Source organism: Aythya marila, assembly GCF_965140915.1.
Source record: "Aythya marila genome assembly, chromosome: 20".
Classification (NCBI taxonomy): Eukaryota; Metazoa; Chordata; class Aves; order Anseriformes; family Anatidae; genus Aythya; species Aythya marila.
The window spans coordinates 3,554,802-3,581,715 of NC_139061.1; the positions used below are offsets into that span (position 1 = coordinate 3,554,802).

Here is a 26,914-nt window from a genome sequence, read left to right on the forward strand (position 1 = left end):
TCAGTAGTGTGCTCCTACAAGACTTGTCAGAGGAAATGTACCATTCCGTTCTGTAAGTGTCTGAGAGAGTGGCTGTTTTGTTGTCATGGCTTAAAGACAACTTCTGTGTAGATAAACCAAGGTTGTGAACTTTGTATCTAATACTGCTAGATTTGTGCTTTGTAGGATGGGCTCCATTAAAACACCTAGATATTATTGGGCTCCTTTGGTTTGGGTGCTGACATGGTCTGTGTTTTAGAAGGATATGGCTGGGGCTGAAATCATAACAGTGTCTATTTCAGCTCCTTTTTCAAGTCTAACACTAGATCTTTGTAGGATTATTTAAACTGTCTGTGGAGACTCATGCTGTACAAACACGCTGCAAAATCCTGAACGTGAGTGTGAGCATTTTGGGGGAGCATAATTTCATTTTTTGGACCATAGCATGACAGTCTGTGGCCAGGTTTAATCTTTATTAAATCAAGAGTTTGAAAGTCAGAGGTGCACTTAGATATTTTCTTAACATGTTGTATGAATATCACAGTGAAGGGAAAACGTTTTTCCAAGTTTAAACCTTGTCTTACTTGTCTTGAATTGGGTAAGTCTGAAAATAACCTTTGTGTGCTCAAAAGTGTTTCCTTTTTAGCCTGTTTTTCTGCAGAGGTGTCTGCAGAATGTCTGCCTAATAATTCTTAAGCCCATTGGGCAATTTTGATCAAATTTGACAGCAAGTTTCACAAACAAGTAAGTGTTTTTAGGCCTGTGGAAATAAACACGTAGAGAGAAGAGATCCAGCAAGTGCATTGAGGAAGGGGCTGCTGGTGTGGACTGATCTATTTCTGGGCAGCAGAGGACCTGCTTTGGACAAAGATCTGAACAGCTGTGCTAGCCAGAAGGAAAATTTTCAGCAGTATGATTTTTGAACACTGGATCCATGTAGAAAGTGTGTGTTTTTGACTTCTGTCTTCTTGTGTACTCCACATAGCCTGCGTCACCACTTCTTCTCTGTCTTATCTTTCTTTGTGGCTTTACGGCTGTGGCTCTACTTGAGAAAATGTTAATGTTCCTCGCTTCTGTTCAGTTACATGTGCTACCGGTTGCTGGGGAGCGCTCTGCCCTTGTTGTCTCTGGATCAGCTACAGATGGTTCTCAAAGGGAAGGTGATGCAGCTCTACGGAGAACATGTGGTAACAAGTCAGGTAGGTCCTTTGAAAGTACTTGTGCTCAGGCCTAAAGCCCCTGTTCTGAGCAGAACCTCCCCCCAGCCCCTGTCCACCTTTCCTGTTACACGTCTTCCTGTATTAAAAATAAGTTTATGTGATTTAGACCTTGGACTAAATTTAGCCCTTACTAAAGGTAGGGTTATTGTGTGACTGCTGGTTGCAGTGGCTTTTATAAGACTGCTTTTGATTGTTATTGTCTATTTGTGTATTACTATTCAGACTTACTTTAAGGAGTTTGAAACTGTTCAGCACTGAGCCCCCTGCTTCCATTGGTGCTGCCGAGAAAGCTCTTGCCGTGGGGGAAGCAGAGGAAGGGCAGCCCTCAGCATATTGACAACGTCACGTGTCATCCTTTGACAGGCCTTTTGATTTTGCATGTCCAGAAGCTCCTTTTTGTCTGTCATTGTGCTGGGTGTTGCATGAACATTTGAAAGCAAAGACAAAAAGGGACGACTCATGCTTCTGTGTATTTTAGTACTTGCTTCAATATGCACATCTCAGTGCAATATGGGAGCTGGATTTTGGAAGTCCTCTGCCTTCCCTCCTGCAAAGCAAGCAAGCAAAAAAAAAACCTGCAACAAGGGGAGGAAAAATGAAAGAATACCAATAAAAATGGGCTTTGGCTTGTCTTTTCATGATGTCCTAGTCCTAAATATTCTGATGTAGGCCCCAAAATCATTGTCTTCTCTTGGGAGGGACAGGACTTTGTAGTCTTTCAATTCTAGTACCAAAGCAGAAATGGATGTGCACTTTTGCTCTGAAAATAATGATTATCATGGTGCCCCTGGATATGAAGTTACTTTTGCCAGGGTTTATCCACTGGCTTGCTTGTTTTCCTGTATCTTGCTTCTTTTTGTGTTCCACAGTGAACTAGGCTGTGTTCTTCCATGTGCATCAAAAGATTTGCTAATTTAATTCCTGTCTGAAGTGTGCAAATCACTGAACGCAATGTCTCACAAAAGAAAAGCCTAGTATTGTTGATGAAGAAGTAGAAAAGGTCTTAGTTTGATTTTCTTTGCTGTTGATTTTATTTAGTTTTGTTTTCTTCCTTGATACAGGTTGTTTTTGGAAAGCAAATGCTATAATCTTATACTTTCTTAGGGGATTCAGGTTGTTCTTGGAGATGAAACTAGACAAAGCTTGAGTCTGATATTGACTGACAGTTATCTTACTGGATCTATTTTTTTGTTTAAACAAGCAAGCAAATGTACTTGATTTGCTTTTGTTGGGAAATGATTGATGAATCCCCTGTTGTGAGTTACTAGCCTGTTTATGGCAGAATCTTCCGGAGTTTTTCTCCCAGCTTTCATACACATGTATGGGGTTTTAAATACAGGACCTTGTGAAGTTGTGTTTTGTGTGAAATGGCTTGCTGGAGGATTTATTTTATGGTTGGATGGATTTGTAGTTAATTGGAAATCTATAAACTCTTTATTTTAAGACCATCATTCCCTACACATTCATTACCGTTCCTGTTCCTGCTAGGTTGCTATTTTGCTTATGACATGGTGATACCAGATAAGCTGTTTTATTGATTTACAAAAGTTTCATTTTTTGGAGTGAAGCCACAGCCTGCCCTCTTCGAGGTTTCACCAGTTAAAGTTCTGCTTTTTCAGAACAAATGAGTGGGAATGAACACTGTAGGCTGTGAAAAGACGTGATGAAATGAGATGTGTGGTGAGGTGAGATGTGTCCTGGTCTGCATGCTGTTGGACAATGTTCCAAGGGCCAAGAGTCTGCCAGCTGCACACCTTGCAGACCAGTGACAGCACTTAGGATAGGCCTTAGCACAAAAGAGCAACACTTCAGGACATGTTTTTAGGGTTAAACATGTCAACTCCTCCTCCTTTCAGAATGCCTCAACACTTCAGAGACACCAGGGAGAGAAGGTGGGATTTTTTCTGTGCACTGTAGGTGAGGAGGATCCAGGGCTGCTAGAGGAGACCAGAAATAATGTGGGGGAATTTCTGAATCAAGGGAAGGTGTAAGGCAGATGGTGTGAGTAACATCCTGAGCTCATCCCCATAAAAAGAATCAGCCTAAGAGCTTCGCTGCACTGGCCAGCACGTGGTCCAGCCTGCTCAAGCTTGACTGGTTGGGAAAGCCCAAATTGAAGGGTTGAGGTACGTGCCAGGATTGTGTGGTTGCTTACAGTGGTTCCTCTTACGTGAGGAAGACCATAAGATGAAATAGGTGACTTTTCTGATCCCGCCTAATTGTATGACAAATATTCAGGCACGTGACTTTAATTTCCTTATGGCAGTCAAATCTGGACAGTGGTTTGTGCTCATAAAGATACTCAGACTCAGTGTAAGGTTCTTAACCTACTCATTTGACTCTTTTTTTCAGCTTCCAGACCGATTTAAATTTGCTCCAGAGATGGAAGCATACGTAGATGCATTTCTGAACAGCTGTGATGATCCAGAGAGGCAGCTAGCAGTAATGATCGGCTTCTCTACTCTCACGAATCAAGGCTATCCAGTGGTGCCCAGCATTTGGAGGGTAGTCAGACACCTGCAGCCAGTGGTGTTGCAGAAATACATTGACTGGCTCAAAGACATGTTCCTCAGGCCAGACTTGAGCTGTTGTTTAGATTTCTCAACTAGCCGTCAGAAGCAGAACCCAGAAAATGTGAACAAGTGAGTATGTTGGTGATGCACCTTCTTTTTTTCCTTTCTGTTTGTGGTTGGAGTAGCTACCTGTGTGAAGTCAGGGTCGGACAGCCAGAGTTTGCTGGCTCCCTTGCCATGAGCTGACAATTGTTTCCTGTTCCGTTTCCTCTGTCCCAGAAGGTTTAGGCCCAACATCTGACTCTTTTGCTGGGACAAAATTAAGTTATGTAGGAGCAAACGCAGTGAGAACCAGCTAGAAATCTGTTCCCTGATCAAAACAGACTGGATGGCCAGAAAAGCCTTTTCTCTTGCTTTTCTAGCCCTGGCAACTGTTTTGGGAACAGGCAAAAGTCTCCAGTGGCTTCCTTTTTCACTACAGACTCTCAGGTCTTTGTAGGAATTGCGTATTCCTTTTATCTGAGTTTGAATATTTAACTGCCTTGAGTGCTCTCAGCTTCTTGGCCCACAGCAAAGCACCCACTTTTTGTCTTAAGTCTCCTGTAAAGATTTAGGTCCTTCATAGATATTTGTCACAATTTCCAGCTAGGAAAGCTTCCCAAGAGGCAGCTCTGTCCTCCACTTTGGCACAGCTACTCACTGAATATCCCAGCTTGGTGCTGTGGATAATGGGTTACCTGGGCAGGGAGCTCTTCCGAAGAAGACATAAGCTATTAAAACACCATGTGTGTGTGTTACATGTCCATAGAGTGAGGTCAGAGATGGACTAATGCAATTCCTGAAGTGTCATCAGTGAACTGTGTAGTTCCTTAGTGGCATAAATATGTTGTCTTTTGCATAGTGTAAAGCAAAATTGGGAAGATTGTCTCTCTTCTTACTTACCTGTTGCTTTCTTACTGAAGAAAGCAACACTAACACTGAAAGCCGCCTCTTGCTGCAGCAGATTGTGAGTTTTGTGTTTACTTCAGTGTAGCGTTCATACTGCTGATTGTGTTTGCTTCTTTACTGAAAGAACACAACATAAGATTGCTCGATTGAGGAAATGGATCATCCACCGGCTTATGAGCATCATTGAAAGTCCAGTGAAGAAAGAAGAGGACCTTGTCATGGACATTTCCAGGTGGGAACGATTTAAAGGCTTAATGCCACATGTGCTTGCAACAATTCTGGTTAGCCCTACAGCAGTATTCCAGCTGAGCAATTCCCATGGCACTGGGCAAATTGACATGGAAATATTCCGTAACATTAGTCATTTAGGAGACTGGGTTCTGTTTTTAAAATACATTCTGCAAACTTGGACAAACTCTTCTCATTTATACCCTTATGATCAACTTGGTCCTGTACATTTTCAGTAAATTTTAAATTCCTGCTTACCTAGGCTGTTTGAGGATGTCACTGGTATTTATCTTTCACTTTGAAAGCCTTGAAGGATATGACCCAGTCGTGACAGTCCGAGTATTGTATTGTGCGGCCTCAAGTGTTGACACTTTTGTGAAGTCATGAGCATCCTTCTCTCTTTTTACCCCACATACCTTGAGGAAAAGGTTTTAATGTAGATAGTGGTATTTTTCATGGCTTGGAGGTCCTTGAAAAAAATTTGGTAAATATGTAGTGTTGTGTTCTATTTAGTTTTGCACACATGGGTTGGTTTTGCTCTGTTATGACCAAACTGGCAGTTAATTTTTTTTCTCATTTTGTCTACTCTAGGTTTTGCTTCTTCCATGCTTTCTTTGAGACTAAGAAAAAGACTTCCCAAATACCGGAAACAAATGCCCTTTTATCAGAGCCCCTAGATGAACAGGCTCACTCACTGGCAGCAAACTACTTCTTTGGGTAAGGGTTTTGCTTGCATTTGCTTGGAAATTTCTCTTCTTTCCCGAGAATAAAATCACCCTGCAAATGGCACAGCAAGAGGTTTGGGCCTGTGAGCTGGAACTGGAGTGTTTCTGTTTGACTCTAGGACCAGGGAATGGCTTTTCTTAAGGAGATCCTAGACAGATTTCTTGAAAATCCTAAACATTTTTTTCAGTAAAAACGTTTTTGCATGGCAAACTTGTCGAGTATGTGCATGATGATCAGGTAAATGTAGAGTTGAGCTCAGAATGCTTTTTCTCATATGTTTTCTGTTGTCTCTGTTGCAAGCTAGAAGAGAAAGGACTATAGAGAGGTTGAGGGGTTACACAGGTTGTTGTTGGCTTTCTGTCCGCTATGCATGAGACTAAAACAGACCTATAACAACAGACACTCTTAGGTACTTGCCAAGGCTGGTGCTGTAACCTCAGTAGAGGCAAAATAGATGGGACATAGAATGGGAAACAGCTGAGGACAAGAATAATAGACAGTGTATGGTGTCCTTGGGGGCACTGAGACAATGAGCTATACATCCCTGTGCTTGGATACATGTATGGGTTGAAACTATGCCCTGTGAATCTGGGCTGTGACCAGAATTCTGAGATGAGTGCTCTGCCTTGGGCATTATTTAGGGGAGTATGGAGAAGGTCATCTTGTTCCTCTGCTGATAACATGCTGACTGTTTTTCTTTGCAGGTTGCTTCAGACTTTAAACACTTTGAGCGTTTTGGGGGATACGGCAGAGGCTGCAGCCTTGAGGGAAAAGCACGTCCATGGTGTGACTGCCGATGGGAAGCTGTGGATCTTCCTCCTTGTTGAGTATGCCAACGAGCTGCTCTCCAGTGAGAAGTACGTCAAAGCTGTGAAGCCTTTTACCAAGGATCAGAGAGATGCCTGGGAGAGGTGAGAGACTCGGGAAGCTGGGTTCTGGGTTGCTGGGATGAGGAAGGTAAAAAAGCCCTAGTCTTAGTCTCTGGGCTGGTAAAAACTTTTGGCTGTATTCTTTTGTCCTCCTGTTGTTCTGGCTGCTGTAGCAGAACCATTTGAACCATTTCACAGGCAGTGGCAGTTTTGTTTCTTTCCTTTGAGTATCCTGCACCAGGCACTGGGTAGCAGGATGCCTTTCTGTTTCTCATCACCCAATTCCTTTTTGTTCCACCAGTGTGTTAAGTGTGTGTAGGTGGCTGTGCCCTTCTCTATTTTCACTTCTAGTCTTTCTCCCAAGCATGTTAGCAACTCTGCTAAGCTTTTCCCCTAATAATGCCTGTTCTAACTTCCCAGTGACTGTTTCTGGTGCTCTTTTCTGAGCTTTATTTCCTATAAAAGTCTACTATGCCTTGGCTGTAGTATTAGGAATGTAGCCTGTGCCCAAGTGCAGAGGTTTTTTTAAGCCATACAGAGGTTGAGATGCTATTGTTGGGTTAATTTGTTGGGTATACTGTACATATGTCCAATATCTGTAAATAAAATGCTGAGTACAGAAGATGGTACTGAAGATTTGGTCATGATTTTAGTCTGATCATAGGAGAGGATTTGCTGTGGTAATTGTGAAAGACTCAAAAAGATTTCTTTCTTCAGAACACTTCAGTCTGTGAAGAACCTGCAGAAGAAGGAAAATAAAGCAGATAGTGCCAAAATCTTTGCTTTTCAGCAATTTCTGCTTTTAATGGCCATTCACCTTTTCAAGGTAAGATCTCTGAAGCATATTTGAATGGTGTAAAATATGTTGACAGCTGGGTATTCTGAACACCCAGCTGCAGATGTTTTTGTTCAGAGATCCAATCTTTCACAGCCTCTGGCTACTAAAAACGGGCAATTGGCAGCTTATAAACTCTGGTTCTTACACTGACTGTAGACATCAACTTACAGGGGCAAAGTTTGGTCTGAGCATTGTTTTTGCCCTTGATTTGCTGCTGAGTGGAGTAATTTCTACTTAGTTTCATATTTTCTTCTGCAAAGGGGTTTAGCAGCTGATTTTAATATCTGTACCTATTTAGTGAGATTCTTATATTGGGGATATATGACTTGTGCTGCTGTTGTTAGTGGGGAATTCACAGAGAGGGTGCTTACTGTCTGTATGTAATTGAACAGAACCCATCTGAGACAATGGATCTTCTGAGTGACCTTCTGAACTGCACAGAGAGGGCATTCAGCAAGGAACCTAAGAAGAAAAAGACCGGTGAGTCCTTTCTGCAGAAAGAAGTGGGGTGGGATTGTTAATGCTCTGTCAAAGACAGAAATCGTGGTTCTGCATTAGTGAAGCACTCTGACTCCATCATTTCTGGCTTAATGCAGTTGTCCCCAGGAGAGTCTCCGTTGTTCTTTTCCCATGTCTTTCTAAATTTCTTGCCCGTTTGCCATCCACATCATCATCTGGTGGTGTTTCTGGGTGCCCCTTATAGAATAGGTGGGCTTCAGGGCTGGCTGTGGTTCACTTGAGTAGCATCCAAGGGAGTTCAGTCCTGTTAAGTCCTTGTTCTGTGCTGCCTGAGAGCTTGCTGAATGCAGCCAGCAGGCCTGAAACTTGCTGCTTTCAGAGCTCAAGTTCTGGGCCATCTAAATGTGTCCCGTGTGTAGATACAGCCTGTTTGCTGCTTTAGCCTGCTCTCATTTTGGGCCTGTGGAGATAGGTTGGGACTTGAGCAGGAAAGAACCTGTCTTGTTCTTATGACTTCCTCTCTAACTATGGTCTTATTGTCTCCTTAAATCCCTGTGTAAATCTGTGGGTACTGTGAAAACAAAAGCTATAATTTTGGGTGACTTGGTTGTATGTAGATGAGGATTCCCAAACTTTCAGACTAATGGTCCTGAACTCTCAGACTGAGGGGCCACTCTTAAAACTCAGCACTTTTCATGGGCTACTGTGACTCCTGATTTCATTGGAAACACTATAAAAATCATGTGCTTTTGCTGTCTAACTGCTGATTGCTTTAATGTGGCCAAGTAGGTGTCCCATGACTTGAAGAACTGGTAATCTAACTAATGATTAAATGAACAATAAGTTTGTTACTTGGTGAGGCTTTGCAGTGGCCTAAAGACAATTTCAGGTGTGTTTCTCCCCATGGTTAGCAGCCTTTCCAATACAGCAACAGTCTTTACTTTCACACTCAATTATTTCTGGTCTGTGTTGTTGAATGAGTAGTTCAAATAGTATCTGCAAGGGCTGTCTTTTTTTTTTTTCCCTTTGTGAATTTATCTGCAGCCTCTTCTCACTGTGCCAGTGCAGTGGTTTTGCCCCTACCTGTCATTGTTTGTTTGTTCCTTTGCAGAGAACACAGAGCCAGGATGGGTTGAGGTGATTGTGGAAATCCTCCTCTCCCTCCTTGCCCAGCCCAGCCTGCTCATACGTCGGATCTCCAAGAGCGTGTTTGGACGCATTTGTCCTAATCTGACCAAGAAGGGCCTGCAGCTGATCTTGGATGTAAGTGAGACATTAGTAGGGCATTGTACCGTTTGCCTGTCTTGTCCCTAACAGATATAGAAGTGTGTCTCTATTTTGGGATTAAATAAAAGCCTCCTCAATTTAGAAGATGTCTGTCATAATGTGTGCTGCTGAATTATAAAAGCAGCTTGCAGACAGTTTCTTTGTGGGAGCCTGAGATGCGCTAGTTTTAGGCTGTATTCGTTAGTAGTTTTAGCCCAAGGAAATTCCTGGGACATTTTATATAGCTGTTAGGTTTTATATGTGAGTATCAATGGTAACTTGTTCTTTATTTCTAGAAAGGCTAAGTGTAGAGGTGCTAAAAATAACTGGCACTGAAAATCTGCATTGGTCACATCACTGAGTAAAGCAGTGTCTACTGAGAGGGTATTATAGATTGCAGGGATCAGCTGTCAAGTATATTATAGGATGAACCTAATACTTAATTTGTAACAAATGAAAATGTTTGATCTGTCTCCAACATCTTCAATTTTCTCCACAGTTTTTGTTACTTATAGAAAGAACTTAATGTGTGAACAAACATGGTATTACAAGCCAGAAAGTTGAATGCCCTTACTTACTACATCATCATCCAGCTCTCTGGCTGTGCTGAAATTCATGTCTGTTGTACACACAAAGGCACCAAAACAAAGTATGGAAAACAAGAAAAACAATTCCTATTTTCTGCAGGTTCTTGATCCATACCAAGATCAGGATGAAGAAAGTGCTGTTGTTGTGATGGAAGAATCAGACAAAAAGTCTGCTCAGGACACGGTAATTGTTGGGCCATTGCCTGTGCCAAATACTTTTCAGACCTTTGCCATTTAAAAATAATGTTTCTGCTGATCTGTGGTAATAGATGTAACTGCATTTCTCTGTCTTGAATGAAATAGCTGTTGTTCTATTAGGATTTATTTTAAATGTGCAACACAGAAATGGTTTGCTGGAAGTACAAATTTATTAGTCTCTCGGGCTTGAAGGAAAACGCTGTTGTAGGTATGGCTGTCTGAATAGGTGAGGCTTCCTGAGAACAAACAACTGCATCCTGACCTTAGCACAGGCCTCTCGTTGGCAGGCACACATTGAATCATTGCTGCGATGCACAGTAACCTGAATTTGAGATCTCGGATTCTAAGAACTACAGAGATCCGAGTCACAAAGCATTACAGGCATTAGCAGAAAGGAAAGTCAGATGGGGGCTGTTAATTCATTTCTTCCTTGGAATCTTCTCTTTAAAACTTGTTTAATGTGACAGAGAAGCCTGTATTATGCTCTGCTTTTAGCTCCTGTGAAGACCTGTTATCTCTGTTGTTAGTTGAGGTGTCCTTACCTCAATCTGAGGGCTGTAGACAAGATAACGGGGTGAGGGGAGACTTGAGCTTTTATTTCTGAAGTTACACACCTGGGAATCAGGAATGAAGTAGGGCTTGAAGAACGGATAGGTCAGGAGATGAACTTTTCTTCCTCAGGATGATGAAGAAAGTGAGGACTCCTCAGATGAAGATGACACTGAGGAAGAGAATGACAGCGGAGACGAGGAAAAAGATGAAGAAGTTGATGAAGATTTTCGCAGTCAGCTGATGAATGTTCTCAAAGCACAGAATGTATTGGTATGTTTTGAGTGTCTACTTTGATACCAGGAGGTTTGGGGCAGTGAAAGATTATTGAATCCCTGCATCTTATCTGAGCCTATGTGGTGATAACCCTGGCAATCATCTTTGTATGGCATTTGATGCAGGAGGTCAGGATCGTCAAAGAAAGCTCTGCCAATAAGTCACTTTTTCTTTTATTTATTGTTAGTGTGCCTTGAGTGCTATTGCTTGCCTAGTCTAGCCTGATAACTTGTTTTCCTGCCTGCAATAAAGAAGATTGATGTGAACTAAAGCACTGAGATACTGCTATGTGGTGTCTGTGTTGGCTAGCCTGTGAGGAGGAGTGTGATCCCAGTGGGCCACTCTGGAGCCTCGTTGTAGCAGTGCTGGAGTGTGGCTTAATGATTCCTATAAAGTTTATGAACATAGCAGCATATTAACCTCTTTATTGAAGGAAAAACAGCGCAGAGGGAGCTAGTGTCCAAACCCCAGGCCTCTTTCCTCTCCCAGTCCTCTAGCTCTAAGTGTTGGTACAGTGCAGCCAGGATTACCTAACAGGAAATACGAACTATGTTTCTCAGTGGTCTAAGCATCTGTTTTCCTTCTCCATGTTGCTGTTCTGGGTCTGGAGGTAGCAACATCCCCACTGTGAATTTGCCCTGAAGTGGCCATGGTTCTCCTCTCCCTGCAGAGTCAGGGCAGTCCCAGGCAGGGGAGGGCTGGGAGCTGTTTTTGAAGTCCATGGAGTGACGTGGCTTTTGCATTCTGAAAAACAAAAGGGAGAAGATGAGAGTGATGAAGATCTGGATGATGAGGCTATGATGGCCCTGGACAAGAACATCTCGGCCCTCTTTGCGGAGCAGCAGAAACGGATCCAGGCAAAGAAGGATGAGAGAGACAGGATTCGGAAAGAGAAGATCCTGCGGAGAGATTTCAAGATCAAGGTATGAGATCTGTGTCTGATGCAAAGAGCTTTGGTGAACTAGCGTGCTGGCTGTAGCCTACTGCAAGCCACGAGCTACTTAACGTTAGTTATGATGTGCCTTAGTGTGAACAAACACACAAAATCTCTCCTGTAACCTTGCAGCCTAAGCTTTTCTTGTCTTGTTAGGCTCATTAACTCCGGCGGGTTGTGGTTAACACCCCCTGGTTATTTGTGTCTGTAATGCTGACCTGAGGCCACCTGGTGTCAGCATGGGCTGTCCAGGGTGTTGGGGCATCCAGGGACAGCTGCAGCGGCTCACGCATCCAAATGTCCGGTGTCAGGGTAGCTAGGAGGAAGGCTGATTAGTGTAGTGACCATTGGCTTCACTGCAGTTTTGTTTCAATGCTGGGCAATAAGAGGATGATTTTATGGTAATGCGGTGTCTGCAGGTCAAAGGGGACTTGTGGGGGTAAGAGCTATCCGTCAGTGGAGCTAACAGGGATCTGTGCCAAGTTGCAGTGGCTGCAGGTCTGGCTGGGTGTCAGTGACACTGCTTTTTTAAATGATGTCACTGCAAAAAATAGGCTGAAGTCAACCAGCAGCTTTTAATCTTCAGTTTCAAACTTCAAATCTCTATGGTCTCATGCTGTGGCATTACAGGTGATAGCAGAAGGTACACTGATCTCAGCTGCAAGTACAGTTTTCTTCAAACCCCTTCCCTGTACCTTGCTCTGTTCTGAAGGAGCTGTGCTGGGTAGATCCATCATGTTTCCCTGTCTGCATTAGTTCTCAGCTCAGTAACTTTACGTTTGCAGGTGCTGGATCTGATTGAAGTGTTCCTCAGTAAGCAACCAGAGAACCCCCTGGTGTTTGACATCATCGAGCCTCTGCTTCAGGTGATAGAACAGTGCATGAGCTCAGACTCGGACAAGCAGGAGGTTGATTTCCTGCAGAAAACAGCTCTTATCTTCACGTAAGTGTCCGTAATCCTCCAGCTAATTGGTGAGGGCTTTTGATAGGCACCAGTAGTGTTGACTGAATCCTAGAAATGAGTCTTTTTAACACTGGAGTCAATAGCTGTGCTTATAGATGATGGAGAATTAGATTACTGCACATACACACATAGACAGTGCTTAGCTATAACCTGCAGGATAGCAATCAGGATCTGGGTTTTCTAGTCTAAGGGACTTAAAGAGTCAAGTGTCAGACCTACAGAACAAACAGTTGGTGCTGCAGGCACAGTACCACATTGCTGAATATCTCCATGGGCCTCTGACCTCTGAGTCAGACTTCGTGACAACTGCCCACACTTACAGAGTTCCTGTTGTGGCTGGAATAAAACTCACAACAAATTATTATTAAGACAGGCAAAGTGCAAATTCTCGCTGCTCATTGCCACAAATAAAGCAGGATACAAGCTAGATGGAGGCATAATGCACGGTGTGTGGTGTGGCCTCTGTGCACCACTCCCTGCCATCCTCAGCACTGCTCTGAGGTGCTTTCAGTGCTGCTTTCTACCTGCTGCTAAGAAGCAGTTCTGCAGTAGCAGAGTTTGAGGCAGCCAGCTTCACTTTGTGGGAGCTTTGGAGGAGAGTTGACTTTGCCACCTGAGTAAGTTGCTTGAGGTGAAGAGCAGTTGTTGCCCCAGCAAAGACTGCTTCTTTTGCTGCCCAGAGCTAGCACCGTGTCTGTGTATGTGTTGCACTAAGCCCAGTGATAAGGGTTCATAGTTGTGTTCTCCAGAGCTCTTTCTGTTGGTAGTGGCTTTGAGTTTGTTCTCAATGCTCTTTCAGGAACTCACTGTGCCGAGCTAAGCAGTACTGCAAGAAAGTGGAAGCCCTGCAAGATGATTTGCATGCCTTTGTGGAGAGGCTTGTGAAAAAAGCCTGCAAGCACACTGATTCCTCAGTGGCTCTCTATTATTTCAGGTAAGTGTTAAGAAGGAGCTTCTCCAGTCAGCTCTGTGGGCATGGCTGTGACTGTGGCTGGTCTGTAAGCAGGCATAATGTTGCTGGTTAAACAGTTCACAAAAGTGAGAGGCTCCATGAAGGCTGGCTGCCTGTGTCTGTTTACATGAGGACTAGTTTACATGAGGACACATCCTGACAGTGTGAAGCATTTTGAAACAGAGATGTCCGTTTTTTGGTGATGATCTTCTAGGGGCTCTGTGATACAGCAGTTGCCTCATACAGCTTTGCTAATAGTGATGGAAAATGCTCCCAGGAGGCTTCATCAGAGAGTAATGAATTGTGTGTGATTCAGTGCAGGGATGAGTGTAATTTATGGTCCATCTGCAATGATCATTCTGTAAATCCTGGGGTTTCCTGTCTCCGTGGTGGCTCAGTGCAAACAGCAGTGACTGTGGCTCTTGTCTGTACAAGTGTTCATTCCTTTGCCACTGCCTACAGGTGAATTAGGATAAGCCACATGTGAATCTACTAGGAAACGTGTAATCTTGCTGTTCCCTGATACAAACAGAAGTGCCGTTTACCAGCAGGCTCTCTTGTGGCTTGCAGGCAGATTCAGGGAGACTTTCAGACTCCATCTGGGATTTCTCAAGATAATTTTATTTAGTGGGCACATGCTGCATGGTCAACCCAGTGCCGTTGGGCAGTGCTGGCCCTGCAGCACCCCTAGCCCATGGTTGCGCAGGACCCATGGCAATTCCTGGCAGTGCAGGGCTGGCTCCGTGTGCCACACGGCTCCCTGACACCTTCTGGCAGTGCCAGTGGAGCTGCTGTGTGCATGTTCAGTTAAGATGACACTTCTCAAAAGTAGCAGGCTGTCTGCAGGCTCTCTCAGGTGATTTACTTGAGTTCTGCAGGCACACAGCAGCCCAGGCTGGGAGGGCTGCAGCACTGGCTGGGCTCTGCAGGCTCTCAAATCGTGGGCAAATGCAGGAATTCTGAAACTGTGCTAGTCAAAACTGGTAGCAAGTGCTTGAGGAAATGAGGCTGGTAGTGAAGATGTGTGTGACTGCAGTGACGGCCAGTGAAAGGATGCAGCCTCCTGAGATTTGTCTTTAAATCTGCAAGAGTGGGTTAGGTTGCAGAAAGGGACCCTCTCAGGCTCTTTAACCTCTCTCGGGAGGGAACAGGCTGCCCGCATCACCTGGCCTCTGCCCTCAGGTGGATTTGCAGCGGTACTGTGGTAACTGCTCTGTTCTCCCCCTTTTTGTTTCTTAGTGCCTCCTTGTACCTGCTCAAAGTGTTGAAAGGCAGTGTGTCTGACAAGTCTCCAGCTCCTGTCTCTGCGCCAAAGAAGCAGAAGAACGCCATCCCACAGGCTTGTCAGGTAAGACAGCAGGCTGCTGTCACGGCAGTGTTTTTGCCAGTGAACTTGCATTACCCTGTTCTGCTGAGTGGGCATTGCTTATCCCATCTCCCTGTTTCCTCTGTCTGCGGATAGCTGTCTCCATGATTTCTTTTCCGTGCCATAAACTGTCACATTTCCCTTCCCTTCTGCCTCACCCTCTGCCTTTGCAGTGCCTGCTTGCCCATAGCCAGCAGGGGCTGCTGGTACACAGCAGATCCAGGTTACTTTATCCTCATGTGTATTTGCACTGCCCTCCTGACTTATTTGCTGTTCTTTGCATTAAGCTCTTTGCAGTCTGTGTGTTTTCTGGGAGGGCGCTGAGGAGCAGGGGTACACGGGGCAGTGGTGGATGAGGGTGAACTCCTCTCTGAGTTTTGGACTGAGTAATCTCAGAGTGAAGAGAGAGAGGAGTAGCCCAGATCTCAGTGGCAGCTGTTTGCATGGAGGGTCTTCATCTGGTTCTGCTTTGTGAGCGTATCACCTGGGGAGCCTTGCTGTATTTCCCTGTCACCTGCTGTCTCTGCTGAATTCACAGCTCTCTGAATTTGGTGCCCCTGTGTGTTGGGCAGCTCGGTGCAGTCCCTTCCACTAGAAACCAGGGAGCAGGGTTTCTCCAGCTAGGCTGTACTTGCCTCTGAACCTCTTAAACTATGTGCAGGGCTTAGTGCCTTAATCCTGCTGACATTTCAAGGGGGAGGAAAATAAACAGGGCTTCCTCGTGACCGAGGAGGGCCTGGAAATTACAAACACTGAGATATTATTAGCAGCTGAAAAGATAGTGAGTGTTTTTAAGGCTTAGCGAGAGACCAGGAGTGCTAATCCAAGCAGCTCTTGTTCTGTGCTGGGCCTTCCTGGAAAGAGAAACAAAGGAGGAGATGTTTGGAGAATATAAACACCACGCGTGTTGGGTGAGACGTGCTGCATCCTTCTGCAGCTTCAGAGCAAAGGCTGTTATTGTGGGAACGGGGCTCTGGTCTGAGACCACAGCCAGCAGCTGAAGGGAGTTGGTGGTTTTCGGGAAGCGACACAGTCCAGTTTGGGTGCTGCTGCTGGTGCTGTGTTGAGTCTTAAAAGGTTTTGTAGGAGGGAACCAGAGACAAATGAGGTTTGTTTCCAGTGAGCAGTTCTTTGTGAGCGTGTTCTGGAGCTTTTCAGTAAGCCACAAGATGAAACTAGAACAGACCTAAATTTATAGAAAAACCTGTCACTACAGAGCATTTTTTTTTTGTAGTAAACATTTGCGTAGGAAGGGATCAATTTTTTCCCCTACAGGTAGGTACATCAAGTAAGTGCTAAGCATAGGCACTTAAGACCCTCACATCTTCAGTCTAGCTTGTGCTCAGTTGCAGTAGCAGTAGGAGTTTGACCTGAGAACAGGGCACAGCATTAACATGGCTTTAATTTGTTGTATGGCTGTGGAAAAATTCCTTGGGCAGAAGCTTGCAAAACACCCATCTGCTGTTGTGAAGATCCCAGCTTTGGTCACCTGGGCCTTAAATCTTCCTGCTCTAGAGAGCTGTGTTTCCCTGGCAAGATGAGAGCAGTCAGGAAGGTCAGGATGTGGTGCTGCACCCTTTGTTCAGCCCTGTGCTGTTAGTTCAGATCCACATGGCCTCTGCAGGTCTCAGTTGTGTGTTTGGGTTTCTTGTTCCCCACCAGAGGGGGATATTAGAGCATTTACACATCTCTGGGACTGCTGGGTCCCTGATCAGCATGAGGGCTTCTCTGCAGCGCTTCACTAACACGATCGTTCTGCTATGGGAACTTAGGAGAGCACATTTGGGACCTGCTTTGTTGTTTTGTCTTGGTTCTATGTGCTAGCTCATATGCCTGTATCATATAAACTACCCAAGAATATCTAGCTACTGGAAAAATCTCTGCACTGGTAGAAATAAATTGCTTCATTTAGCAATGATTGATTCTTGTGTTTTAGGGGAAATTTTTTTCTTTTGCTTTTTCCCCATAGGTTTTGAGCACTGGCTGCTTGGATGTGGAGAGAGTGACTGCAGTGTACCAGGAGGCACTGACGCAGTTCCTGACTAAACGCAACAGCGCCCTTACCAGCTCCATGTTTCTCGATCTCTTCACCCGCTTCCCAGTAAGTGTTGCTGCCTGGCTGCTGGTGGCTCCAAAACACAGCTGTAAGCCTGCTGAAAGTAGGGAGAGAAACTTTCCCTTTTTTTTTTTGTGGGCTTTTAAAACTGCTGCATGGTTTCCTCAGATTTTCACCTTCTTAAACTCGTAACACTGCATGTTTTGATAGCAGTGCTGCAGAAGGCGAGGATCTCCTTTGTGGTTTGGATTGGGATAGAGCATGGAGAATGTAGATGGATAGAGGGCTGCTCTGTAAAGGATGCCCTAAGAAGCTCTAATTCCTTACCAGTATTTGAGATAACGTGGATGAACAATGCTTGCACAAAGGCAGGAGGGGCCAGGTTGTTTAAACAGCTAATGCAGCTTCTGGTCAACTTCGCTCTGACTGCATGCTCCGCTTCTCATTTTTTTTTCCAAGAAGGCTGTAGGATGTAGAATCTAATTGGAGTCCAATCTGCAAACTGGATCTTCAGACAGTGTCAGTGTCCACAATCTTTGAGGCATTTCCTGCAGACTTCACCCATGCTTAGAGCTGCTCTCCACTATAAGGACAGCCAGTTTTTATGAAACCATCCGTGGGTCTGGATGCCATAAGGTTCTTCAGCAATTTTTACGTCAGAGGAAGAGATAGAGACAGCAGCCAGAAACCCTTTCTCAAGGATCTTCAACTTTTTAGAACTGATGTCTGAAGGGAGGGTGGGAGGAGACACAGGTTTGTGTAACAGGGGAAGACGCTCCATACTTCCAGAGAAGGAGGGAATCCATTAAGGAAAAAGCTCTTTTGCATACCACATTTCTTAGGACACCATCCCATGGCACCACCTATGTGAGACAGTGAAATGAGGGGAAGAGGAGAGTTACGTGCTGTGCACTTGGAGAGCAAGCTTAAAAAGATCTGCAGGTTTCTTTTAGAGCCTGTGGATTCCAAATGACTGTTCCTTGCAGAAATGCCTTTTTAAGTCTTTAAGCTCATCCCTTTTATAAAACAAAAGTAGTGATTTATGTAGCTGCTGGCCTTTCTAAAGCTGGGTTTTACCCACTTGCTAGAGCTGTCTGTTCCTTTAGTGGTCTTCCTACCTCCCAAAAGAAGCCATTTTAGGTGGTGTGGTTGAAATAACCATCTACACAAGACCTCAGTGAACTTTGCAGCAAATTGCTATCCATGTTTTGTTAGGGCCAGACCTCTGAGTGCCTGATAGACAGCACGGGAGGTCTGCCAGTTAGGTGTTTGCAATCCACCTGCTTTCTCATTTCTTGTGCCTGGATTCTTTCTCCCCATAAAGTTGGCAGGATTTTGTATAGAAGCCTAGAAATTGTTGGATTATGCCAGAAAAGAGATTCAGCAGTCTTTGCTGACAGTAACCCCTACTCTGGAAATGTTGTTTCGATGAAGAATTGTTGCAGGGTGCAACTTTAAGATAACCTCTCTACAGAGGCTTTCCTATTGGGAGTTAGTTCTGGTCCCTGTTGCTCATGGGATCAGACCTGTCCCCAAGCTCTGATACTTTAACTCAGCATGTTCTCCTCTGCTCTGGGACTGTTCCTGTGCATGAAGTGAACTGCCTCCATAAAGTGCCAGGCAGATACAGGCTTAAATCAAGAAGCAGGCAGAACACAGGAGGTGAAATCTTTGCCAGATTTTTCCAAGCTCTGAGTTTTGCTGCTGATTTTGTTGTGACCAAGATTTCACCCAGGCTGGTGTGAGCGAAGCTGCTAATTTTCAAATAAGCTGTTGCTGGTCTCTGGACACTTTCCTTGCAGCATTTTCTTCTTGCTCAAAAAGCTGTGTAAAATATAGACCATTTTGCGTGAAAAACAAACCTTTCTGTCAGCAAACCACTAATAAGAGACTGGGTCTTTCTTTGTTACAGATCATGTGTAAGCCATTAGTAGACACTCTCGTCAAGTCTATCACAGCGGGAGCCAGGCAACATCAGCAGGTAAGAAAGAAAGCAAACAAACAAGGCTGTATTAAACAGTCAATCAGCAAAGTCGCTTAATCACGGCAGTTCTGATGACGCTTAATATGCTTATTGCTGCCTTTAGGGCTGCCCAATTTTGAGAATTGGGCTTCCTGGGGGGAGAGCTTTTGCAAATACTGCCTTGCTACTTGAGGTGTGTGACTAAAGTTGTGGAAACAGCTTATGTATTCACAGTCATGGAGGCTCTTTGGTAGCATCTCCTTTAAAAACTGCCTGCAGCTTCCAGGGCTGAAGCCTGATTGCTGTAATGTTGCCTTCAGTCACTTATTCCTTGATTACTTTCTTGTTGGTAAGATGTTCCTCTGTGTTAATGCAGCATGTCGTAATCCTTGCCTCCGAACACTAGCCCCAAGTTAGCTTCTTGAGTCTTGCTCCGTGCCTTGCCAGCTGCCCTGCATTTCCTAGGCCACGTGCTTCTGTGTCTAGTTTGAAACCACCTGTGCTATAGATCTGATTTTTGATGGTTGATTGCATGTGCCTGACTAACACGAAATTAGTGGAGCCTTATCAATAAAACGTTGCAGGGTGACTGCACAGCTCACTGTTGCATGACCAGGGAATGATTCCTGTCTGGATTTTCACTGTGCTGCAGTGGGGGTGTCTTCCACGCAGTTAATAACCAAAACCCCTTTAGGCCAGTAGCATTGTGTCTCAAACTTTCCCACCCCCTAGCTGTAATGTGCATTTGTCCCTTGCAGAAGTGCATCCTAGATCGACCTTTCTGTTTCATAAATAGCTGTTTTATTGTTTCTGATCACTGGAAGGAAAGCGGAGGGATCTAGGTGTGAGTTTCCTTTAGGGCTGCTTTACATTGTCTGTGAAAATTGAATTTCAGGCTGTTTTACCTAATAGGAATGGCTGTGATTTAAACAAAACAACAACAACAAAAAAAAAAAAGGAAAAAAAAAAAAGAAAAAAAAAAAAGAGAGAAAATTAAGCTATGAGTAATCTCAGTGGGTAGGAATAAGGATGTGTTACACAAATGACAAACAAATTAATTATAAGGTATGTACTTGATCCTATCCTCAAGAGACCAGAACAATATCCCAAGAAGACAACTTCATTTACGTGGGTATCTTCACTTCCCTACAGGGAACAGCATTGTCCTTTTTTCAGAGCTTCCATGGTTATCTGCACAAGCTTTGTTTCCAGAGCCAGTTTATCTGTGGGTGGGAGGGGAAGGGGAGGACGTGCAGCGTGCTGTGTGTGGGAGTGTGGATGGAGAACGTGGATGTGCTGCTGTTTAAACAAAGGCAATGTGGAGAATAAGCTATGTAAAGCTTTTGGAGTTGCAGCTTTACTTTTCTGCAAACTGTTTCCTTTTCAGGAATTCTGGCTTCCCCTCATCAAATGTCCGATTTGACAGGTTTTCAGATAAAATATTTCCACTGATTCTTAATGCACGTTTTCAATTCTCAGTGCTTTGGTGGTGTCCGATGGGGACAAAGCCAGATGAGTGCACGTGGCAAAGTGATGTCAGGAGCAAAGCAGGGGCATAACTTCCCTGGAGCCTCCGCAGCCTCTGGGGGGGTGAGGCGGAGGGGCTCAGCTACCAAAAGGGCTGTCCCATCTCAGAGTCTTAAATAAGACACCCAATGGCTCCTGACAGCCTGACTTTGACAAGCCCCAGTGCTCCAAAGGTAAGAGGGGGGTAGTTTTCCATCTTCAGCCTCTGAATATTGACCTCTGAGCATTGCACTAACTCAGTGCCAGAGATATGAGGCATAATTCCCTTTCTAACACTCCTGTTATTAGTGCTGATCGTTCTGGCTGTGCTTGCTCTATCTGTATGAACAGCTAATCCCACTGTGGGATTGACTTCTTAGCTCTGCAAATCCCCTTGGCAGGAAGTCCTCAGGGCTGGGCTGGGTTGGGACTTGTGCTCTGCATGGGGAGGTGGAGGTAACGAACCCTGGTTCATTAGGAAGGTGGGTTGGTAATGAGCCCTGGTTCATTAGGAAGGTGGGTTGGTAATGAACCCCTGGGCTCTGGCCCAGCAGGGCTGCTGCCCACACTCGCTTGGTCTGGGGGAGGCCCTTCCCACATGGGTAGGAGCTTTCAGGTTGGGTTTGTAGCTAGCTTTGAGCAAAAGTAAAGGTGGTTCTTGGGGTGGATGGGATGGAGGGCGTCCCTTCCCCTCACTCTGAAAAATGGGGAGTCCGTGAGAGCAGCATGGGGCCGGCAGGGCTTTTCTGTCCCTCCTCTCAGCCACATCAGTCCCTGAGTTTTTTAAGGGGCTTAAAGGTGCTGTGGTGGCTAGCAGGCGTGTCCAGCTCTTACTTCAGGGGTCTCTGCTTTTGCTGGGGCTTGTAGTGTCAAGTAAAACGTGATCCCTGAGTGGTGGTCCTGGCCTGGTAGAGGTGATTTCCTCAGCAAGCTGTACAGTGTGTGGCAAGGCCTGGACCACCGGGCTCTTCTCTAGAAACAGCAAATCCAACCTGTAGGTGCAATGTTGTTCCCTGTGCCCTCTGTTGTGGGCTGCTGTGGCTCTGCTGAGCTCAGCCGCTGGGCAGCTGTAGCAGAGAGGTTCCTCTAGGAGATGCTGGAGCCGTTCACATGGTGCTCAGCTGGTGCTGGCCTGGGGAGGAGCAGCGTGGCCTCTGCAGCCCCAGCCAGTTGTCCTGACCCTGGGGACCCCGCTGCCTGCCTGCTGCCCTGGTATTTGTGCTGTCAAATATTGGAAGATCATTGTGAAAATGCTTTGAGTAAAAACTTACCTCTCCCCTTTATACATCCCTTTTTTTTTTTTTTCCCCTTGTGCTGTGTGAATTTTAAGGTTGGGCAATTCGCTGGTTGTGTTCAGGGCTGGATGAAACTGGTGACTTGGGCAACTGGCTCTTGGCTTTGCTGCAGCCTTTCTGTGCATCCTGTCTCCCTCAGGTGCTCACCTCTAAAACCCGGAGAACATTGAACCTTTTGCGTTGTGTCCATTAGGATTGAGGTGCTTGTAGCCATCCGATAGTGTGGCTTTGGTCTGGGTGACTGCTGGAGAGACAGCTCCCTTGGAGAGATCCAAAGGCAGGTGTGTCAATTGCAAAGCGTAAAAATGAAGCTTTAAAAGAAACATTTTAGATTGTGTGACTTAAATCATCATCTTTTTTTCTTTTGTTGCTGTTCCTACGTGCCTAAAGCAGCAGGAAGGTTTTTCACCTCCACAGCGAAGTAATTTGTAAGATGAAACAGAGCACTCAGAGGGCTGAGAGCTCTGAGGGCAGTTTTAAACCTTGCTCTCAGGGGCTGGGTAAGCAGACTGAGCAGTGAGCTCAGCCCGTGTAACGAGTTTTAAACTGGAACAGTGAATTTTGAGACTGAGCTTGAAACTGCAGCTCGTACCTGTAGCCAAGCTCTGATCCTGTGGGGTTACTCCCAGAGCAGGGCTGCCTGCAGGAGACACTCACATAACAAATGCCCTGGAAAAGAAAAGAGCTGGAGACATCGGGGTCACTTGTGGGTGGGAGAAGGAAGGGCAGTGGGTGCTTGACCTGGGAAGGAGGATTTCGTCCCACCCTGAATTCCCCTGGTCGCTGTTTGAACCCATACGTCAGAAAGACACAAGAAGGAAACGTGTGACAGCGGATCTGCAAAATCAGCTGGTTTCAGGCAGTTCATGCATCTGGGCCAGGCCTCACCTTTTGTGAGACCACACCGACTGCAGGACACGACAGATCGTATTCTGCCAGCTCAGTGCACGGGCTCTGGGAGCTGGGGCTCTGAACGCTCAGTGTTATGGGTTGCCTGGCTTATTTATCCAGAATTCTGCATATCTTTAAGTGTGGAGCTAAAGAAGAAAGACTGCTGTCCCAAAGGTGCCTGTGTGCAAGCTAAAATGCTTCAGGCTTTAGAAAAATGAACGCACTGATGTTTGGATGTCTTTCATTTACTTAACTGAGCGATCTTGTGGGTTTTGCTGTGTTTTTCTTTTTTTTTCCTTTTAACACTACAATAGCAGCCAGGATCTTTTTCCTGAAGTTGTGTCGATGTTTGTTTTCCCGTGGTTAAGTGAAACCAACATGTAACTTAGAAAGCTGCACTGTTTTCTTAGAATAAGGCTGCACATCCATGGTGTGTTCATGCACTGTTGTCTACTGTAGGAAAAAGTGACTAGAAATTGTATGAAATCACTAGAGTGTAAGCAGTTACTGTGAAGCTTTTCAAGAGGATCTTGAGCATGTGAAAAGAATGCTTCAAGTTAAAGTAATGAAGAAAGAAAATTATAACATTTTTGGCTAGCCTAGTCCAGCCTAGTCCAGCTTGTTGGATTCAGTTCTACAGACAGAGGTGTTGAAAATCGGTCACACTAATTACGTATGGCCTTATACTTGGGTAGCAGAGATGCCTTCAGTGGCAGGACAATGGTACCGGTGTACACATCACAGTCTTTTTGTACGTGTAAGAAGGTTGATAGCTTTCTCTTACTCAAGTGTAAGCATCATCTGGTTAAAGTGTAGCTCACATTTCTAGAATCCCTGACCTGTAAGCATACCTGCGTATACACATGCCCTCTGTGTAACTTGGACACGAATGACAGCTGAGATATATTCTACATGATAAGACCAGGGTGGGAAAATGACAAATCATCAAAAGTTGAGCTCATGTGATACACCTTTGCGTTGACCTGGTGCTAATAACTTCACCGAGCTTCTGGCACAGGTGATCTGTTGGCAGTGCAGAGCATTACAATTAGCCAAGCAAAACGAGTGTGGTGCTACAAGGCAGGGGAGGCTTGTGCTGCTCTGTTGGCTAAGGATGCTGCTGTCAGTCTGATGTCTTCCACAAGCACTGAACATGTTCTCTCCAATTCTGTTTGGGAAAAAAAAGTGCGTGTGATCTTTTTCTTACTTCCTCCTTTCTTAATTTCTCTTTTTTTTTCTTGTTACTGCAATTGTTTCCAGAAGACCTTGACCTTCAGATTGCTTCCTTGTGCCTTGTTTCAGCGGGTGCAGTGTTGCTTTTTCGATATGCACAAAAGGCTTGTGTTTTTGGCTTGTGCTGATGGAGCGTGAACCAGAAATTGAGAAGTGTTTATTTTAATGATTGGTGCATGACTCAGCTGCATACCAGAACCCTCCTGAGCCTTAGGTGAGGAATGTCTTCCTGGTTTATTTTTAGCAGCATCAGTACGCTGAGCAGAACCACAGTAACATCCAGTTCTGTAACTGTGCGGTCTCGGGCTGTCCCAGTGAGGCTCTCGCAGCGCCAAGCCCTTGGTGGCGCACTGTTAATTACGGTGAGGTTCTTACGCAGTGCCCCCCACCCATGCTCGTACAGGCTGGGACTGCCAGGGGACTGGATGTGCTGGTGCTCTGCTGCTTCTTGCCTAGCTGTCACCTCACTCTGTTAGTCTGGGAGGCAGAGGAAGCAAGGCAATGTGTGCCTGGTTGCCCCAAAGTTCCCAGGCTTACTGCTGGTGCCGGTTTCTGCAGGCAAGCACACACTCCAGGTGCCAGCTCTGAACTGGCTGAAGCACAGCCTCTGGAAGGCTGGAACAAGCATGCTTTTCCCTAAGAAACTCTGCTTGTTGGCCAGCAGCACAGTGCTGTGGGAAGCACTGCTCCCAACAGAGCATTTAGCACCCACAGAGGTAGGACAGTTCCTTCTCTCCTCAGGGGATTACAATTTTGCTCAGAACCAAGTGTGATTTTTCTGAGCTGGTGTTCTCAACACAAGGCACTGCTGCAAAATGTCATCATTAGGACTTCTGTAGAGATGTTTTAGGCTCCTTGACAGCCTCTCTGTGGAGCCTTCTTGCTTTTCTGCCGCAGGTAGCTGGTGCACGGGGGGATTCTCTGCATCGTGGTTCATTGAGTACAGCACTGAGCACTGAGCAAGGACATGCACTACGCCCTGCTGCCCTGCAAGCAGGTTGAAATAGAAGAGCTTTTGCCTTGGGCACATGGTTGGAGATATCTCACCGGTGGTAACCTCTGTAGGGAAGCCTTCTTTTAAGGGTTGACTCCTCCATTGTTGGGTTTAATTAAGTTTAATGGCTTTGTGTATCAGCTGTTGTGCAAAGGCCTCATAAGGGTAAGTGGCTCAACACAGGCCCCACCTCTTTTGTCTTTGAGTTCTGATAGAAATTTAATTTATGGTCACAACCAGTTTGGGAAAGACTAGTAAACGAACTATCCACTGCTACCAGGAGTAAGTTGTTGTCCTTGTCCTGTTTTCACTGGCAGACACAGACCGCTTCCAGTCTGTAATGTTTTGCCAGGGTTTAGGCAAATGAATTGGTATCTGTCCCTTGTTCTGCTCCTTTGGGAAAGGCACTACAACTGTACATTTCAACACAATTACTAAGAGCCTTTGTAGTTATTTCTGCAGCGTAGTCACACATCTGTTTGAATGCATCCCTGTCATGTTATTTACTTTCAAATCTATATTGATTGAGGACGTCGCAGTAGCTGGGAGCATAACGATGCTCTATTTGTCCATCAAGTGAGTTTCTTTTCCATGATTTGGCTACAGCTCTGCAAAGCTGATGTAAGTGCAGAGCTGTCATGAAACTAATAAAAGTCATTTTACTTAGTGTGGAGATGAGAATGGGCACTGAGACGGAGTTCGAAATGTCATCTTTTGTCATATAGATTCATTAATATTTCAAAATGTGTTTTTATAAAGCATTCTGTGACAAGGAACCCTTTAAGATCTAATAGAGAGTGTATTTTGGGTAAGTTGCTAATTAATCTCGGTACTTTGGCAGTCTCCCCAAAGGGATCAAACATATATAGACATACTTTTACAGAACTGAAGCAATTCTGTGCCAGAGCTGCCATCACCAGAAGAGTAAAACATGATCCCGACGTCCTGCCAAAGAGGTCTTGGCTGGTTGACAGTTATCGTTCTGAGCGGTTTATGTTCTGTGTAAGTATCTAAGTTAAAAAGTAATTAAACTTTAATACTGCAAAAGCAGTAAAGGCACTGCAAAGCGTCAGGAGCCAGCACCCCTCTGTGTGTATGTGTGGGAGAGTTCCTCCTCGTGCTGTGATAAATGAACAGATCACTACGTTCATGCACCATGCGTCGCCTGCATCCTCGCAGATAGTTTCCAGCAGGTGGTATCGGGAAGGACTTGTTACAGAATATTTTGCATTAGCTGTTGTTAATCATGAAGCAAAAGAAACCTCCCCAGATGAGCACCAGCACCAGTTCAGCTCTGCCCCTTTCCATCCGAAGGGAGAGCTGGACTGCTGGTGCCAGTACCAGCCCTTCAAAGCATCCCCTGTCGCCTCGCAGAGGTAGGACGTGTGGTGCCTCTGTCCTTCGCAGAGGTGTCACTAGGGGGAGGACTCGTCCCAGGGTCGCATCGAGGTGAGCAGAGCTTCAGGAGGGTGAATTACCTGCAGGCAGTGCAGATTTCTTTGTGCCATGCATTGTCACAGTGGCTGCTGTCTTCCTCTGTCCACTATATGCCCTTTTTTTAGTGACCCTTCTTACAAGAGAAGCCATTTGCAGCTGGAAAATGTGTGTCAGACTGACACGCTTTGGCTCCAGCGAGCGTCCTGCTCCTGTTCCTGTTTTTGTTTTCTGTAAGGAGATGGTCAAGGAGATCCTGAGTGCTGCAAGGTAAAGCTGAACCAGGGGTGGTCTCTTGCACATTTTTGAGCTATCTGGTCCCGAGCCAGCACAGCCCTGTGACATGTTGTAACTCTAGGTATGTAAACTGGCCCTCTGAAGCTGAAGGGGGAACACTTGGATGCTTAAGTGCTTTGCTGGGTCAGGGCCAGTGCTCTACATTTTTTGTACCAAGATTTTTAATTCCTAGACCTTTCAGATGGTTGTGGATGTGGATTATTGTATCCCAGCTTTCATTTTTGAGAGCCTCTTGCATTGGGAGAGCTCAAAAAGAAACTGTTTTATTTCAGAGGACCAGAAGATGTTGACAGTATCCATAAATAGTCTCTGATGTTCTTTGGAAAGGTGTCTGATGTGATAGTAAAATGTGGCCTTCTCCAGTGATTGCTTT

At 45.2% G+C, this 26,914-nt stretch overlaps 1 protein-coding gene across 1 annotated transcript in view; it reads left to right on the plus strand.

Annotated features, from left to right (window-relative positions):
• Positions 1 to 26,914, plus strand: part of MYBBP1A (MYB binding protein 1a) — a gene marked incomplete at its 5' end in the record, with an annotated part of 59,698 nt that overhangs the window by 3,718 nt on the left and 29,066 nt on the right. The window contains 16 exons of the mRNA XM_082776415.1: positions 1,061 to 1,178; positions 3,552 to 3,841; positions 4,785 to 4,892; positions 5,480 to 5,605; positions 6,319 to 6,525; positions 7,201 to 7,309; positions 7,714 to 7,801; positions 8,892 to 9,043; positions 9,734 to 9,817; positions 10,513 to 10,653; positions 11,415 to 11,579; positions 12,376 to 12,533; positions 13,354 to 13,488; positions 14,746 to 14,854; positions 16,842 to 16,973; positions 18,841 to 18,909. Of these exons, the coding sequence (XP_082632541.1) occupies positions 1,061 to 1,178; positions 3,552 to 3,841; positions 4,785 to 4,892; positions 5,480 to 5,605; positions 6,319 to 6,525; positions 7,201 to 7,309; positions 7,714 to 7,801; positions 8,892 to 9,043; positions 9,734 to 9,817; positions 10,513 to 10,653; positions 11,415 to 11,579; positions 12,376 to 12,533; positions 13,354 to 13,488; positions 14,746 to 14,854; positions 16,842 to 16,973; positions 18,841 to 18,909 (2,191 nt within the window). The remainder of the gene's footprint in view (positions 1 to 1,060; positions 1,179 to 3,551; positions 3,842 to 4,784; positions 4,893 to 5,479; positions 5,606 to 6,318; positions 6,526 to 7,200; positions 7,310 to 7,713; positions 7,802 to 8,891; positions 9,044 to 9,733; positions 9,818 to 10,512; positions 10,654 to 11,414; positions 11,580 to 12,375; positions 12,534 to 13,353; positions 13,489 to 14,745; positions 14,855 to 16,841; positions 16,974 to 18,840; positions 18,910 to 26,914) is intronic.